A 17,812-nucleotide genomic window follows, 5' to 3' on the forward strand; every position below is an offset into this window, starting at 1 on the left:
GATAGCAAAGATTTATATTGTTAGAAAATATTTATATTTTGAATAAATGCTGTTCTTTTAACTTTTTATTAATCGAAGAATCCTGAAAAAAGAATCGCACTTTCCAAAAAAATATTTGGCAGCACAACTGTTGATAATTCTAATACACACACACAGAGAGAGAGAGAGAGACACAAACACATTATCAATGTGACCGAATGAAAGACTGATAAATCACTTTCACAAACACATTCATACGACTCTATAAAGCACACAAAAGAAAGATAATGAAACTGTCAGACTGAACCCAATAAAACCAGGTTTACATTCTGAAGTCTATTTCAGCGATAGTTTACCCATAAATGACACTGCTGTCCTATTTAACCACGATCATGCCATTCTTTACGACTTGAACACAAAGAGAGAAATTTGGAGCTTTTTGGGTTTGCTTTTTATGAGACACACGAGAACCATTGAAGTCAAGGTGCCATGCTTTTTTTTATCTACATCTTATTAATTTTATCTTATTTAATCACATTTGAATCTTTATTGATTGCCTTCAGAAGACTTTGCATGTGTGATACAGACTACTTGAAGGTGCTTTTTTTTTGTCCATTTTGGAGCTTGATAATCATGGTTTCTTTAAAAAAAACTAAAGTAAAATAAAAAAAATTAATAAAATAATAATAACAATAATAATAACAGAATAATATTAAAATAAATATATTTTTTTTATATAAATACTAAATTAAAATAAAAAATAAAATAAAATAAACAAACCTAAAATAAATAAAATAAAATAACCTGAGGGTTAGTTAATCACATATTTCTGGGTCAAAAATAAAATAAAAAGAATAGAATAGAATAGAATTTCTGGGTGAAATATTTCTGTAAAATCGAAACTAACAGTGACTCTGAAGAACACTAGAGGGAGCAGAAGGTCTTTTCTTTGTCTTGTCATTAGCCTTCATCATTGCATCTCAACGGGAAGATCTTTTACAGGTCTGTTAAAGCGCATTTCACCTCTTCAGTCGGAGAAGAGCATTCTGGGAAGGGTATCCGTCTGTACTGCAGTCCCTGGTGTGAACTCTTGTGCTGGTTAAAGATCTCCTGCACCGTCAAACAGCTCTTGAACATCTTCATCTGCTTCTCCTGCTCCAGAGTCACTTCAATCCATTTCTGACTTCCCACAACTTCCTCTTTCAGAGCTGTTTCCAGCCTCTATGTCACACACACACACACACGTGTACACACTCTCTCACGCACACGCACGCACACACACGCGCACACACACACACGCACACACGTGCACACGCACGCACACACATGTACACACACATACACACTCGCACACACACACACACACACACTCTCTCACACACACGCACAAGCACGCACACACACACACACGCACACACAGAGATACAGATGCTGTTCAATGTGTAGAGCAAGGGTTAACAAACTGATGAAAAGCTAATAAATAATTATATATGAATAAAAAAAAAGAATTTGCTCACGCAAATCTCATCACACTTCGAGTGCACTGGTGAACGCGTGTGGAGTATACAGTGATTCGTGCGATGCTCAAGAACTGTGCTTCAGTCATATTGTGCTGATAAACTGCTCCGTTCAGTTCATACGTGAAGTTAGCGCTTATAAAAGGTTATTTCCCCCCTATCCCCCCCACAAACTACGCCCCTGGATAGAGCGCTTTATGTGTGCGCTTCGGATGAGTGGCAGCGCAAGAAGCTAACAGAGAAAGGGTACTCCTCTCAGAAAACGTAAAAATAAAGATACTTTTAGATGTTTAATTGCTATTTAGAGCATTGGGATCGCTAGATGAGGGTTCAATGAACTCATTTTTGTGAAAACTTCAAAAATCGACATTTTTCACTTTTTTGCCTGTAGCTGAAAACTAGCCCGTGTGCATTCACACTCATTTTGCCAGCACGGGTCACATATAACAACAAGCAAAAGCAGACTCTGACCTCGATCTCGATCTGGTGCGTCTGTGAGGAGAGCACACATATGTGCTGGTCCACACGCGTGGGCTCTCTGGGACAGAAGATCTGGCCGTTGGCCTCCAGAACCAGCTCATCCTGCAAATTTACCCACAATACACTGCTGTGTTTCCTCTTCTCATCCGTCAGATACTCCAGAACGGCTCCCGTCGCCTGAAACATGAGCGATGCTGTCGGTGAGCATTAACAATTAACAAAGTCAGTCTGAAGGGGCTTTTGGGAAGAGTTACCTCAGATGTCGGCTGTGCCATCCCATAGATTGACATTTTGGGCACTCGTCTGAAATTAGCCACTTTCATCTGCTTAATGGTGCTCAGAACGTCAGGTGCTAAATATTCATCTGCAACCTAGAAATACAACACACCTCTTCAGAAACAATCCATCATCCTTATTGGTTTAGTCAAGGTTTACAGAGAAATGTGTCATCTTAAGATAATGTGTAACTGCTGTCAAAATAATTCCCCAGTTTAATATTCAGAGACTACGAAGAGGGTACAAATGATTAATTTTGGATTATTGTTACGATAGGTTATTTTTATTATTATTTTTAGATTTTTTTCTAACTTTGTAAAACAACCTTGGGTTTTAGAAAAGAGCTATTAAAATAAATAAATAGATAAATAAAATAAAAAAAACTAAATAAAATAAAAATGGTTGTTGTTGTTATTATTATATTTGATTTTTGTAGTTTAGCTCCTTTCCATAATAATAATAATAACAATAATAATTATATATATAATGCACACACACACACACATATACATATATATATATATATATATATATAATTATTATAATTGACATTTTTGCACAATTATATTGGCTCCATTTGTCGAGCATGAACATTCAACCCTGTTAATAAAGTAATATAAAGAAAAATGAAGTTAAAAGGGTTTTAAACAGTATTCAAAACATCTCAAACTGTAGGAACAATTGCAAACCTCAAAAAATAAATAAAGTAAAAACATTTTTTAGTTATTAGATATCTGAGGTGGACACATAACATTTTTTGAAAGTAAAGCCCCTCCAGAAAATAATTTGTTGAAAATAAACAATAATTTGATTTGTTGTACTAGCAAGCAATCATGGCTATTTCGGCAAAAAATAAAAAAACAGGGTAAAATATAGCAAAATATGAGAATAAAAAATTATAAATCGAAATTTTGCATTAAAAATAATTTCACATGAATCAATAGAATTTACAAAAAGAGTCCTAGAGGAGTTGAAACACTCACAGTCTATTAAAACACCCATCAAAGTTATTTTATACGATCAAGGTCTGTATTGAAGCCTGTTTGTAAAAGAATGCCACTTAAGACATTTGTAGTTCGACTTCCTCAGTTCAGTCAATTCAGCACTAAAGAAATTGTTCAAGGCTGCTGCTTAGAAAGAAAAGCCAAGCCACAGCATCACACTTTTACAACAGTCACACTTTCCTTAGATACTGTTGCTAAGTGAGAAAGTGCAGCGCAAATCTACATTAATCTCAATAGTGAAACACTTCCACAATCAGGAGAGAAAGTAGAGCATCTGTTGAGATCATCAAGATTTCTTCATTCTGCTCTTTACAAAATAATGCAAGTGAATGAAGACTAGGCTGTCAGGAAAAGTATATTCAGGTCAGTATGTGTGAGGAGCAGACCAAAAGTGCTATTTCAGTAATGATTATTCACTGACTCTGACTTTGTTTACATGCACAACAAATTCTGTTTAAGCTTTATATTAGGGTTGCAACCATAGAATGTTTATATGTGTACAGGCATCAGAATATTCCTGCATGCATGGTTGATTTTAGCATGGCGATCTACACATGTGCATTTCCGTTCCCAGTGTTATTTATCAAGAGGATTATGATGCTGCCAAACATTATGCTCAGTTATTAGTTTTATTACTAGTTTTCTTAATTTAATTAAGAATGACACTTCACACTTTCAAGAATACCTGACAACAACAGCACAAAACGGGGGAAAAAATCATTATTATTATTAATCATAATAATAATAATAATAATAATAATAATAATAATAAGTGAATATAAATGTATTTTAATAATTTACTTTTTTTTTTAAATCTGTTTTGCTGTTACTCCAGAAATGCATTGAAGTTTCTTAATTATTTACCTTGCAAGTTAAAATGTTTTAATCAATTTGTTCTGCAGACAAAAAAATACAGTGAAATTTGGAATAGGCAGATGTTTCTATTTTTTAAATAATATTAATACAAATATTATTAATTTAATAAGCATTATTTTATATCTAAAGTGTATTTATTATTATTATTGTTGTTGTTGTTAATAACAACAACAACAATAACAACAACAACAACAACAATAATGGCCTGATTCTTTCCATTTTCTGCCATTGTTGTCTGGCATTTTTGAATGTGATAATATTAGTCCTAATTAAATTATTGTGAAACGTAGTAATAAATGTAATAACCGAGCAAACAACAGCATTTTAAATCTACCAAGACATAACACTGTGAAAGGAAACATACATGTGTAGATCGCCATAATCTACTAATCTAGTCAAGGAATATTCTGATGCCTGTATGCATATAAACATCATATAAACTACTTGATTATACCAAGCTTAAATGAAATCTGATGTGCAGGTAAATGTAGTCTGTGACTTCAGAAGATTTGAAATATAGCACACGAGTTAGACTGGAGTTGTAAAACGTTTATGATAGTTTTATACTTTTTCCATTTTGATACTTCGTTTCATTTTGAGTTGACAGTGCTGTTTGTTCCGTTTAAATTCAGTTAATTTGAAACTTTGTATCACTGTGAATGTAACAGAATTTGGAATGTTGCATCAATTGTAATATTCCATTTCTCTTGAACTAAATCTTCTAATCAAAGGATGATTTTGCTTAAAATGTTGTAATGATAATTGGTGTCCTTAATATATTCCAAGCAATGTCAGATGGGTAATGATGTTGATGTTTCTCACCAGAACTCGAGCTCCTTTCGTGAGCAGGTCAGCTGGTGCTCTGAGCTCTGATTGGTTCATGCAGGAGAGGAGGCGGTACATCCAGGCGTGAGAGCACAGCCATTGGCTGAAACTACAGGCGAACGCCAGCGGATACTAGAACAGAGAGGAACAACAATAAATATGACTAGCAAATGAATAGTGACTCTTAAAAGAGTGGCTTGAAAACACACTGTACCTGTTCATGCAGGTAAGCATTAAAGACGATCAGGTAGAAATATCGCTCTAGACTCTGTAGAGTTCGATGGAGGAAGTAATCTTTAGTGCTGCTTCCCTGAAAACACACACACACACACACAGAGACAACAGAAAATACACTTTATTTACAATCTGTCCAGCTGTGGGCCGTAAATCTGGTTCTGCACACAAGTGATCCACAAGCAAAACTAGATAGAATAAGATTTCAGTTTGTCCAGAGAAGAAGAATAACTGGAGACGGACAGAAGCAGCTCAGTGATGCATAAAGAGTCTCAAACGTCTTACACACACTCATCTGTCCAGTCTGTGTAATGAAGCCTGACAGAGTTATGAAGCGCTTTAAACACTGCTAGTCTTCAGATTCGGGGCTCGTATTATGAGAAATCCATCTTTCAGATAAAGCAGAGCTCAAAACGTCTTCGTCAGCCTCCATTATCCATTTAGAATAATTAAGATGGAATGTTTCTGCTCACCAAGGCTGCATTTATTTGATCAAACATAATAAAAATTGTGAAATATTTTTAACATTCAAAATAGCTGTTTTGTATGTGAGTATCTGTTAAACTGTAATTTATTTCTGTGATCAAAGCTGAATTTTCAGCATCATTACTACAGTCTTCAGTGTCACATGATCTTCAGAAATCATTCTAAAACATGAAAAAAATATATATTTTAAAATAAACAAAATTAAAAACTCTGACCAGTCGTGTAAAAAGCAGCAAAAAACTGCTTATTTAATTCTAGCGACAGTGAAAAATGAAACACATTCACCTTGACTAATATCATAAGCAGATGCCCACCTGGATCTGATAGTCTTCACCGATTCCCTCCAGCTTTTGTTTGTTTTCATAAATGGCCTCTCGGATGTCGTGCATCTCAGAGCACAGATCGATGGCTCGGTCCACCTGAAACACAGCAGGACGCGGTCAACAGCTCATCTGGGATCTCTCAGTGTTTACATACAAATATTAGATTGAACACATTCAAATACAAACCTCTTCCATGACCTCTTGACCTTTAGGAAGCTTCCTGATGAGGGTCTGAATAACCTGGAACTGCATTTTAGGTTTGTCTGTTGCATCCTCTTCAGCTCTATAAACATGTGACAACATTCACATTAAATGCAAAATTACACTTTAACTGTATATAAAAAAAAAACCTTGCTGTGTACTGCGTTATTCAGGCTAACCGAGACTTGTCATAGCACTTGCTTATTATTGCTCTTTTGTTAGTTTTGATTGCTTCTACTGTCATCATTTGTAAGTCGCTTTGGGTAAAAGCGTCTGCTAAATGACTAAATGTAAATGCACATAATATACACAAATACACATCTTTATTAAACATTCTTAAGCATGCAAAAAAATGTGAATGAATATACAAAAAGTTTCTGGTCAGTAAGATTTTTTAAAAATAAATTATTACTTTTATTCATCAAGGATGCATTAATCTAATCAAAAGTGTCAGTAAAGACATTTATAATGTTACAAAAGATTCTATTTCAAATAAATGCTGTTCTTTTGAACTTTCTATTCGTCTGTGAATCCTAAAAAATAAAATGCATCACGGTTTCCACAAAAATTTTGTGCAGCACAACTGTTTTCAACATTGATAATAATCAGAAATGTTTATTGAGCAGCAAATCAGCATATTAGAATGATTTCTGAAGATCATGTGACACTGAAGACTGGAGTAATGATGCTGAAAATTCAGCTTTGATCACAGGAATAAATTACAGTTTAACAGATACTCACACAGAAAACAGCTATTTCAAATTGCAATATTATTTCACAATTTTACTGTATTTTTGATCAAATAAATGCAGCCTTGATGAGCAGAGAGTCTTTGTTTTTTAAGAGAATCTTTCAAAAACAAAAACATCTTACCGACCCCCTAACATTCTGAGTGCTAGTGTGATCATGTGATGTGTTGGGGTCTTACGGTGCTGTCGGCTCCTGTGCCGCCCGCGTGAGGTGCATCATCACCAGAGATCCCAGGATCATTCCCAGATTGGTTCGGCCGACGCCGACCTGACAGCTAAACAGCAGAGCCGGAAGAGGCCGCGACGCGTCACGACTCGAGGACAGAGATGGATTCTCCTGACAGAACAAGAGAGAGTGAATGAAGAGTGAGTCGAGAGCATTCAGTCCGTTCATCTGAGCGTCACATTTCCAGCGATGCACATACAGCTCTGATCCACTGGAATAAACATCTCAGGAAACTGTTTGCAAAGTTTTCTTTTAATAATGAAATCAATTAAATCTAACACCAATCAACTAAGGGTTTCCCACCCTAGGGATTCATGAGGGAAATATAAGGGTTCATAAAATCATAAAAATGCAAAATAAAAAAAAAACGTAAAAGAAATCAGGGAGATCATACTTAACTAAAACTATCTATCTATCTATCTATCTATCTATCTATCCATCATCTATCTATCTATCTATCTATCCATCCATCTATCCATCATCCATCTATCTATCTATCTATCTATCAGGGCTGCGACGATAAACCGATGCAGAATCGATTCGTGGATCAAAATCGACTCGAGAAAGAATCGCGAATAATTATTTGTATAGAACTTTTATTTTTCGGCCACATACACGCTGCAAAGTTTCAGGAATGACATCCGCATATTATCGGATTATTATTATTATTATTATATTATTATTATATCCGCTGTCTGGATAAAACTAGCTGTGTTTGTTTTGAGCAGTTTTCACAGCAGCTCATATTTTTAGTTTTATGTGGCAGTAGACTATGCTTCAAAGTCAGAACAAATTAGCAGGATATTCGTTAATTTTCTTCATGAAAATCTCTATACAGTTAGAGTAAACATGCATATTGGGCTTCATCGAATACTTCTAGCATCTGTTGATTTCATTTTATGTGGATTATTTGGTTTTATTTAGTGCAAATCTCTGGTTTCATCAGCTCTGATAAGTAATAAACAACATGATATGCAGCCGGTTAATGTTAATGTTAATCTTTTAATCAAAACAAAACATTATTTACCCAATCTGTATCTGCGAAGCATTCGTTACATATTTTCCCTGTATGTTAATGTCAGTATTTATGACTGACGAATGTCTGACTACTTCATTTTTGGTAATGTATTTTGCCCTAACTATCTATAACATGTATTTTATTTCAGCCAGTTGACAAAGAAACATTTATCATTTTCATAGTTTAACTTGATGTACTAAAATAAAAACTATATAGACCTAAAACAATAACTAATAAAAATGACCAACACAAAACAAAATAACTAAAACTTTAACTAAAATTAAAATTAAATTACAAAAATAAAACTCAAATTCAAAATATAAAAAAAAAAGTATAAAAGTATCTCAATGATACTTGACCCAAATTAAAATGAATATGTTTTTTATAAAAAATTATTTAAAAAAATTTAAATATATAAAATATAAAATGCATTTTAAAAATATATACAAATTATTTTATATAAAATAATATGAAATAATTGAATGTGTTTACATGCATGTCATGTGTCCATTAACAACCTTCAGATAATTGTAAATGTTTTATATTAACTTAAAATCTTAAAAATAAATATTTTACCTCAACGGGGTTTGGCAGACAAGAAAAGTTTGGGAATCCTTAATTTAGCTTATTTACCTGAAATAAAACTTTTGGTTTTATTTTAAACAAAACCTTAAATATGTTTGATTAAAAATAAAAATTACAACGAACACTAATATTCTTTCATTTTCCTCTTTATTTGCTTTATTTATATCTATACTGTCCATTCCTGCACACTGGAAATGCTATAAATAATGAGTCTCTGTTTCGGTTTAGAAATGTGCAAATTAATTTCAATCTACAGTGAAGTGATTAAATGAGATCCGGTCTCTTCTGGGGATCTGCTCGCTGCGTGAGGCGTGTTAGCAGCCCTGGAGCGAGACAGGAAGTGGCCTCTTTCTTTTATAAAAGCTGCTTCCTGTGTATCGTTCTATTGGCAGGGCTAAAATAACAGCTCGAGTCCTGCAGTTTGTCAGGACGCTTTAAATAGACAAATGATTTCTCGCCGCCCATGCACTGCCGACATATGCAACAAAACAGCTTGTTTTAAAGGGGTCATAGGATGCTACATGCACTTTTACAAGTTGTTTGAACTGAAATGTGTGTTGGCAGTGTGTGTACACAACCACCCTATAATGATAAAAATCCACCCAGTGTTTTATTGTTAATCTGCTAAAATCTTTACCCCTTTCTCAAATCGAGCCGATCTCAGATGCCTGTCTGTGTGACGTCACACAGAATGCATCTATGTTCGCGCGAATCATTCGTGAGCCAGCCTCATCTACAGAAGAAGTGAGTGTAAGGTTTTTTTAACAAATCTTTGCAAATCACCTTTCCTAATAATGTGCTAATTAGCAAGTTTCACGATGAATGCAGCTAAAGTAAAGTCTCGCTCGGAAGAGAGGGGCGGAGTCAGCAGAGCTCATTAACATTTAAAGGAAAATGCTACAAATCTGCATGCTCTGAAAAGAGCTGTTTTTGACAGGGTAAAAAAGGTGTTTTTTTACACTACCATTGAGAAATTTTAACCAAACTATGTTACAGACTTTTCATTAAGACCCTAAAGAATCATATCAACTTGTGGAAAATGGGCATCCTATGACCCCTTTAAAAGCATTCTGGGGATTTGCATGAGCAGAATGCATCATATCACACAGAATATGAAGCTTTTATCAGAGATGGACTCATTTCTGCGCAGTCAGCCTGTGGTTTACTTTCTAATCTTAAACTCGACAAATCTGTGGCTTCAGCTTCTGTCCTCTTAAACCCGAGAAACAGGAAACACAAGACATGCGAAGGAAGTCTCATTCATCGGGCACATGACTGATGCAAACACACAAACTGAGCTCTGAATAGACAAAAACACCACACTGACACACTTTACCATGGTAAAACTAGTGATAGACTGACAGATCTACCTGTAGAAAAATAAATAAATAAAAAAGGCTGTATTATTATTATTATTACTATACATAATCAATGCATAGTAAATTTGTTTTTAAACAGTTTGTTTATTATTATTATTAAATATTATAATTCACTGCTTTAATAATAATTACTATAATTAATTAATTAATTATATAATAATAATTTCATATTCATATATATATAATACAATCCTATGATCAGAAAACTTTTTTTTTTACATTTTTGTATTGTAATTATTATTATTGTTATGATTGTTGCTTTTGTTGTTGTTAAGTGGTATAATTCACTGTTTTAACAATAATAATAAAATAATAATAAATGCATATTCAATGAACAGTTGTATTTTTATTAACTAAGATTAATAAAACAAATGTATTGCCCAATGCTAGTTAATCCATTAACTAATGGGACCTTATAGTAAAGCTTGACTAATATTTTTTCTTGGATTGAGCAAATATAGGCTATGCAATAATTGCATATAGAATAATATTGAGTTTTAATTTTTGGTTACACTCATTGTTATTGGTATCACTGTTACAGTGTAAATATATTTAAAGATATAAATAGATATTTTTTAATTAAAATATCCAAAAACCACTAGAACAGTGTTATATATTTTGCTTTGTTTGTTTTGAATACGCGCCCTCTAGCAGCGAAAACTTACATATTGTGCCTTTAAGTACCGAGTAATTAATTAACAACATGTACTTAGGATAGGGTTAGTTACATGTAATTATGCATATTTTTTGTTATTACTACAGTAAGTACATGCAACGTGTAACGGACCCTAAAATAAAACTCAGTTTCTTGTTTTAAGCAAAACTCAAACTACACTGCAAAAAATGATTAGAGTATACATTATACATTTCTATAATCGCTGTGCAGAGAAAGAGAAAACAATGAGGTTTTGTTTGGGTTTGGATGCTGCTCTTGTTTTGTAACTGAATGAGAGCGTTTGTCTTCAGTCCGTCTGATGATCTACAGACTCCAGAATATTCCATTAACTCATTTCCTTCTATCTAAACACGTTAAATATTACAGCTCCGACGCGCTTTAAAGCATCTGACGTGTTTAGATTCCACCGTCTCAAAGACGTCAAACATCTTCAGAGGCTTTAATCACATTGCCGGCTGAATTGGCGTGAAGCATCACGAGAAAACTATTCGGCTGATGCGTTTATGCCTCTCACATTATATCAGCTGACCGATGCATCAATTTAGATCACAGCGCAATTATCAGAAAGGTCATGGAGTTCATGCTGGCGTTTTCAGGAGAATTTCTTACCCGGAGAACGTTCACAAACGCGTCAAACTGGTCCTCCAGCGGCGCTCCATCCGTCGGCAGAGGCAGACGATAATACCTGCACAAACACATTTACACTTTTTATTTATATTATTATTATTAACCATTTAGACCAGCGTTTCCCAACCTTTATTTTTTGTAATATTATTTTTATTAAATTTTCTTGAAACACTTACAAGACTGACACATGTACATACCGTGTCTGTAACAATACTTACTATGTACAGAAAACAAAACAAACAAACACTAGGGGCTCATATTACATAAAATTGTAAAGCACAAAACCAACATACGGGTTAATACAGTCTGTACTTTGGAAGTTAGATTTAATAATCCATTGCAAACAATAACAACCGCAGTTGTAAGGGGTTAAAATAATGCACATTAAAATATATTTAAATACCCAATCAATAATTTTGCTCCTCTATTATATTGTTAATATCCCTACATTCAATAAATAATAAAAATGGACTCCCGATTTTCTTAAATTTAGCTGGTTTACCCTTAAGCATATAGGTTATCTTTTCCATTGCAATGCATGAAGATATTTCTCTTAACCAATGAGTTATAGTAGGCCTTTCTGTCTTTTTCCCAACCTTTTTTCTGCCGCGGCACAGTTTTGGTAAGTAAAAAAATCCCACGGCACAGCAAGCATTAAAAAAAAAAAACATAAATGTACAAAGGAGGAAAGTTTTTTTTCCCTCTCAATAATTAAACAAACAACGCATCATCAGAGTTAGTATTTTGGCTTTATACATCATACCTGCAAACTCACAAGAGGTTAAAGGTGACATAGTTCTGAATATAAGCCTTGCAGGGGGGTGTGGAAGAAAGAAGAAAGTTTTTGAGGATTTAACATGTAAATGAAGCATTCTGGTGCACTCTGACAACAAAATAAAGGGAAAAGACAATATATGCTTCAAGTAAAAAAGCACATTTATAGCACAAACTTCTTGGACAGTGCAACTCTGTTGTCATCGGTGTTCATACTTCTCTTCGTGAGCATGGAGTAATATATTTTTGCAAATTTTAGTGTTCACATTAGAGTGCGCATACTATCAACAAACTCCATCTTTACACTGCAGAGGAAACAGAAGCTGCATATGAAGAGGCATTAGATGTATTTACACAGACTGTTGGATGAAGCTGAGGTGCCATAAATGCATTTACACTTTTACAATTTTATAAGATTAATGTTTTAAATATTTTTGAACATACAAGTTAAAAATTTTGGGGAAAATGCAATACTTTTAAATATGAAACTAAACCACCAGTAGATGGCGGTAAATGACTGTTTTAATGCGAGAGTCATTAGTCATTCATTCAAACGGCTGATTCATTCAGAATCTAGGCGTCTGTCTTTATGAAAGGGTTACTGAATCATTGACTCACTTGATTCGTTTAAATTCGTGGATTCATTCAGTATCGAATCACCGCTGTGTTGGAAATTTACAAAATATCTTCATGGAACATGATCTTTACTTTACTACAAATATACCCCAGCGACTTAAGACATATATGATCAGACACTTGCACTTAACATTTTCTAAAAATCATATTCAAATGGAGTTAACGAGGTGTTTTGTCCGTCATAAGAACGGCCGCATCTGAGACAGTATATTAATCATTTTCATCAGTTTGCAGGTTATAAAGTTTATTGTAGCTACTGTATATGGGCGTTCAGTTTCTCGTTGTTTAATACATTTGGCCAAAAATTTCATGATATAAAAGATGCACAGGATATTTGAAAAGTACAAAAGTGTATTGGCTACAACTAGACAGCAAATGCTAAGACTCTTCTCTGCTCTTTAAAAACACAAAAACATTAGCTTTTATACACAGCATTTCTTGTGTAAAGGAAAGGCTGCTCTTATTCAAACATCAGTTCTTTATTAACCCTTTAATTGTGAAGAAGTAGCACTTCATTCTGAATGAAGCGGGGTGGAGTTATGAGGTTTGACGGACAATTTGAGGATCCAATGGCATTACGAGGTTTAGTCACATGCTCCATTGAATGCTCTTCATTGGTTAAATATTTGTAAAACCCACAAATGGACAAGACAATGACCAATAGCACTGATTTAAAATAATTAAGTAGTTGGGAAACACCAGTTTAGACCACATGTAACAATGAAGAAGCAGTTCTGTGTACCTGTATGTGGGCAGGGTGAAGCGCGGCCGCTTATACACCTCCTCTGTGACGTGAATGTCTTCCTCACAGCTGATGGAGATCTTCTGAGGTTCTCCTTTAAAATGCTCGATGTCGTTGTAGACGTAGAACACGTTGTCGTTGAGTTTGGCGAAGTCCTGAAGCTGAAAACACAAATAACTTCAGATCAGCACATGCACATGAGAGGAGGTCCATCTGTGATGTTAGCGTGAAATTAAAATGACAGGAAAGCATAAACATTTGGGTCAAAATGGGGAAATCATTTTTAAAAAACGTGCAAAGTGCTTAGAAATTTAATTGTTCTATTTATGCTATTTTCATGTATTATAACATGAAAGGTTTATATCATATTTTTTAAACAAATTTAGATTTAATTGTCCTGTTTTATGTTCTTATACCCAATAACAACACAATGTCTTTGTTGTCTTGCCTATACTATTCCATATTAATATTATCAAAAGTTTTTATCATATTATAATTAATCATGAGATCAGAAAACATTTAAATGATTTATTATTTATAACTAAATAGTATATTTCACTGCTTTAATATAATAGTATTTAATATACAATGAATTCATATAAATATATTTAATCCTGAGATCAGAATTGTTTTCATTTATTATTATTATTATTATTATTATTATTAAGTATGCCTCACTGCTTAAATATTAATAATAATAATAATGCATTAATATAAGTATTATTAATCCTAAATTACATATTATATTATATTATATTATATAGTTCATCATTTTTTCCCTGATCTCAGGATAGTTACTGTATATCATATCAAAATGAATTTTAATTCAGTTCAAATGTTCATCCAGGCCTGCATTCATTGTCTGTATTTGTTTATGTTTCCGAATAAATTAAGGGAGTGTCATTAACTTTTTTCTGTTCTGTTGATCGTATCCTCTATATTCTCATCTCCTGACCTCTTTTCTGATGGTGAGCTCTAGATTCTCTGAGCAAGCGTCGCGTCCGAGATCATGCAGGTTCTCATGAAGGTTCTCCTTCCTCCGGGGAGTGTAAGGAAGGAAGTCTCCCTCCAAACGCAGGAACACAACGGGCTCCTCACGCAAACAGAAGAAAATCACCTCCTTTTGAGAGCAAACGCATGTAAATCAGGCCAAATAAAACTCGACTCATAACAAAGTCAGTAATCATGATGGTTATTTAAACTCATTTGCTCGAACTCAACAGAGTTTCATTCAAAGCATCAGTTTAATCAGCACCGCAGGTGTGACAAACACCTTATCAGCAGCATTATTTGCACATCGCTTTCTCTTGATAGAAGCTGCAGGAGATTTCCACGCACTGACCTGATGGCCTTGACCCTGCAGTCTGTGGAGGACCTGTTTGAAGCCACTCAGGCTGGGCTGGCCCATGCCGTAGAGCGGGAAGCTGCCTTTGCTCTGGCGGAAGTTGGGCGCTCCGTACGAGCCGCTGGTGCTGAGGACGTCCGCTTTGCTGAAAACATCCTGCACCATGAAGTAAGAGCCCTGAGAAGAGCGCGATCAGATCATCAGCCGTCTTTACCGCCACTTTAAACACTCAAAAAAGGTATTTTTAAGCAGAATTAATGCTGCTTTTCCTTCCAACTCAATTGTGTCTTCTAATTAAAATGTTTTGCAAAGACATGGAAGCCTGTCTGACACTGACAGAAGTTTCTGACACTGAATAAAAAACAAAAAAATTATTTTCTTTTTTCCGCTCACAATTGCAAATTTATATCTCACAATTCTGGCTTTTTTTCCCTTCGCAATTCTGAATTTCTTTAGTTATATCTCAGTTTTGACTATTTCTAGAAATTCTGAATTTCTTTACTTTATATCTCAGTTTTGACTATTTCTAGAAATTCTGAATTTCTTTACTTTATATCTCAGTTTTGACTATTTCTAGAAATTCTGAATTTCTTTACTTTATATCTCAGTTTTGACTATTTCTAGAAATTCTGAATTTCTTTACATTATATCTCCGTTTTGACTATTTCTAGAAATTCTGAATTTCTTTATATCTTAGTTTTGTCTATTTCTATCAATTCTGAATTTCTTTACTTTATATCTCAGTTTTGACTATTTCTAGAAATTCTGAATTTCTTTATATCTCAGTTTTGACTATTTCTATCAATTCTGAATTTCTTTACTTTATATCTCCGTTTTGACTATTTCTAGAAATTCTGAATTTCTTTACTTTATATCTCAGTTTAGATTTTTTTTGTTTATGTCTCAGAGTTTTTTCTTTCTCTACCAATTCTGACATTTTTTAGTTTTTATCTCATAATTCTGATTTTTTTTAGTTTAGTTTATACCTCACAATACTAACTTCTTTTCTCAGAATTATGAGATATAAACTCACAATTTCTATGGCAACGTTCATAATGGCAAAATAATTTGATTTGCTGTTGATGCCGGTAAAATCACTAAATTAACACACCTCTACATTTATGCATTTGGCAGATGCTTTTATCCAAAGCAGTTTCCATTGCATTCAAGCTAACAAAAAAATTCTGTAGGAATCAAATCCATGCAGCAGATAAAATAATACATCAAACAGAAATGAGGCACACAACTAGCTTTAACTGTTGGATTTGCTGCTATTTTGGGTCTTTTTATACGAGTTTATTATTTATTTTTATTTCATTTGCCTATAAATATCTAAATGTATACACTGTGGTAGCATTTGTTATACTGCTTTTAATTTATTTAATTTAAAAAGAAATTAAAATTAAAATGTTCACGTTTTAAAGTCAGTGTTAATTTAGTATTTTTAGTTTTTATTCATAATTTTAATTAGTTTTGTTTAATAATCTCCATTTTCGTTTTATTTTTTGATTGAAGTTTTAGCACTGAAATAAAAAAACATGTATTAAACCTAAACAGTAATGTAAAAAATAAAACAAAAGCGGTCATTGTCAAAATGTCATATCAAAATGTACAGATTTATTTATTTTTTATTCATAATTTAAATTACTTTTTATTTTTAGAATCTCTGTTTTCATTTTCATTTTTGGTTAAAGTTTTAGCACTAAAAAAAATACAATTTAATTAAACCAAAACAGTAATATAAAAATAAAAAAAAAAATTAACTAAATAAAATAAAATAGTGCATAAGCAATACTAAAGTAGCACTGATGATGCCACAAAAGGCAAGAGGAAGAAGCTTTCATAACAAGGGTTCATCAAGATTTTTACAGTTGGAAAATGTTAATTATGAAAATTCTGACATGCCATTCATGTAGCATTAGCCCCAGCTTTTATAAAATGATCTGCTAAACGCCTAATCACTACTTTATGATGTAGAAAACCTGAGCATTCAACTCCAGAAGATCATCAAATAACGCGATGTTCTGGAAAGGCACCGGAACAATGGCGAGTGTTTGACAAGCGGCCGCTTTGTGTTATCTGTTGACTTGCAGCGAAACTCATCATTGGCTCGTCAGCAAACAGAAACTAACGAGCAAACAAAGGGAACGAGTGGCCAGCGGGAGGCGAGGAGCTTCAAAGCCTTCAGAGAAAGGTGCAAACGTCCTGCGAAGACTAAAGAGCGCAGAGCAGCGGCTCGGTAATTAATGACACACTCGCTGCGCTCTGTTTGTGAAGAGACAGAGATGCGCCGGGACACATTTACGAGCCGTGGCTCTGTCCTCCCATTTAGACACAAATACACTGGAATCCACTGTGACTTATGAAGCAAATGTGACCCTGCAGCACAAAAGCAGTCTTAAGTCGCTGGGGTATATTTGTAGCAATAGCCAACAATACATTGTATGGGTCAAAATTATAGATTTTTCTTTTATGGCAAAAATCATTAGGATATTAAGTAAAGATCGTGTTCCATGAAGATATTTTGTAAATCTCCTACCGTAAATATATCAAAACTTAATTTTTGATTAGTAATATGCATTGCTAAGAACTTCATTTGGACAGCTTTAAAGATGATTTTCTCAATATTTAGATTTTTTTGCACCCTCAGATTCCAGATTTTCAAATAGTTGTATCTCAGCCAAATATTGTCCGATCCTAACAAACCATACATCAATGGAAAGCTTTCAGCAATTTCACAAAATTGACCCTTATGACTGGTTTTGTGGTCCAGGGTCACAAATGAGGTCAGATCTGACATTAAGAGTGAACAAAAACATTACTGTGGTGGCACCATGGTATATATCAACACATA

At 33.9% G+C, this 17,812-nt stretch overlaps 1 protein-coding gene across 1 annotated transcript in view; it reads right to left on the bottom strand.

Moving 5' to 3' along the window:
* Positions 1-17,812, bottom strand: part of pald1a (phosphatase domain containing paladin 1a) — a 63,134-nt gene that overhangs the window by 28,217 nt on the left and 17,105 nt on the right. The window contains exons 4-15 of the mRNA XM_016448664.1: positions 14,956-15,135; positions 14,569-14,733; positions 13,614-13,774; positions 11,444-11,519; positions 7,130-7,287; positions 6,187-6,283; positions 5,992-6,096; positions 5,172-5,267; positions 4,955-5,089; positions 2,231-2,347; positions 1,968-2,153; positions 1,003-1,200 (exon numbers count right to left, since the gene is read on the bottom strand). Of these exons, the coding sequence (XP_016304150.1) occupies positions 1,003-1,200; positions 1,968-2,153; positions 2,231-2,347; positions 4,955-5,089; positions 5,172-5,267; positions 5,992-6,096; positions 6,187-6,283; positions 7,130-7,287; positions 11,444-11,519; positions 13,614-13,774; positions 14,569-14,733; positions 14,956-15,135 (1,674 nt within the window). The remainder of the gene's footprint in view (positions 1-1,002; positions 1,201-1,967; positions 2,154-2,230; positions 2,348-4,954; positions 5,090-5,171; positions 5,268-5,991; positions 6,097-6,186; positions 6,284-7,129; positions 7,288-11,443; positions 11,520-13,613; positions 13,775-14,568; positions 14,734-14,955; positions 15,136-17,812) is intronic.

Source organism: Sinocyclocheilus anshuiensis, unplaced genomic scaffold (assembly GCF_001515605.1).
Source record: "Sinocyclocheilus anshuiensis isolate Anshui unplaced genomic scaffold, SAMN03320099.WGS_v1.1 scaffold75, whole genome shotgun sequence".
Lineage (NCBI taxonomy): Eukaryota > Metazoa > Chordata > Actinopteri > Cypriniformes > Cyprinidae > Sinocyclocheilus > Sinocyclocheilus anshuiensis.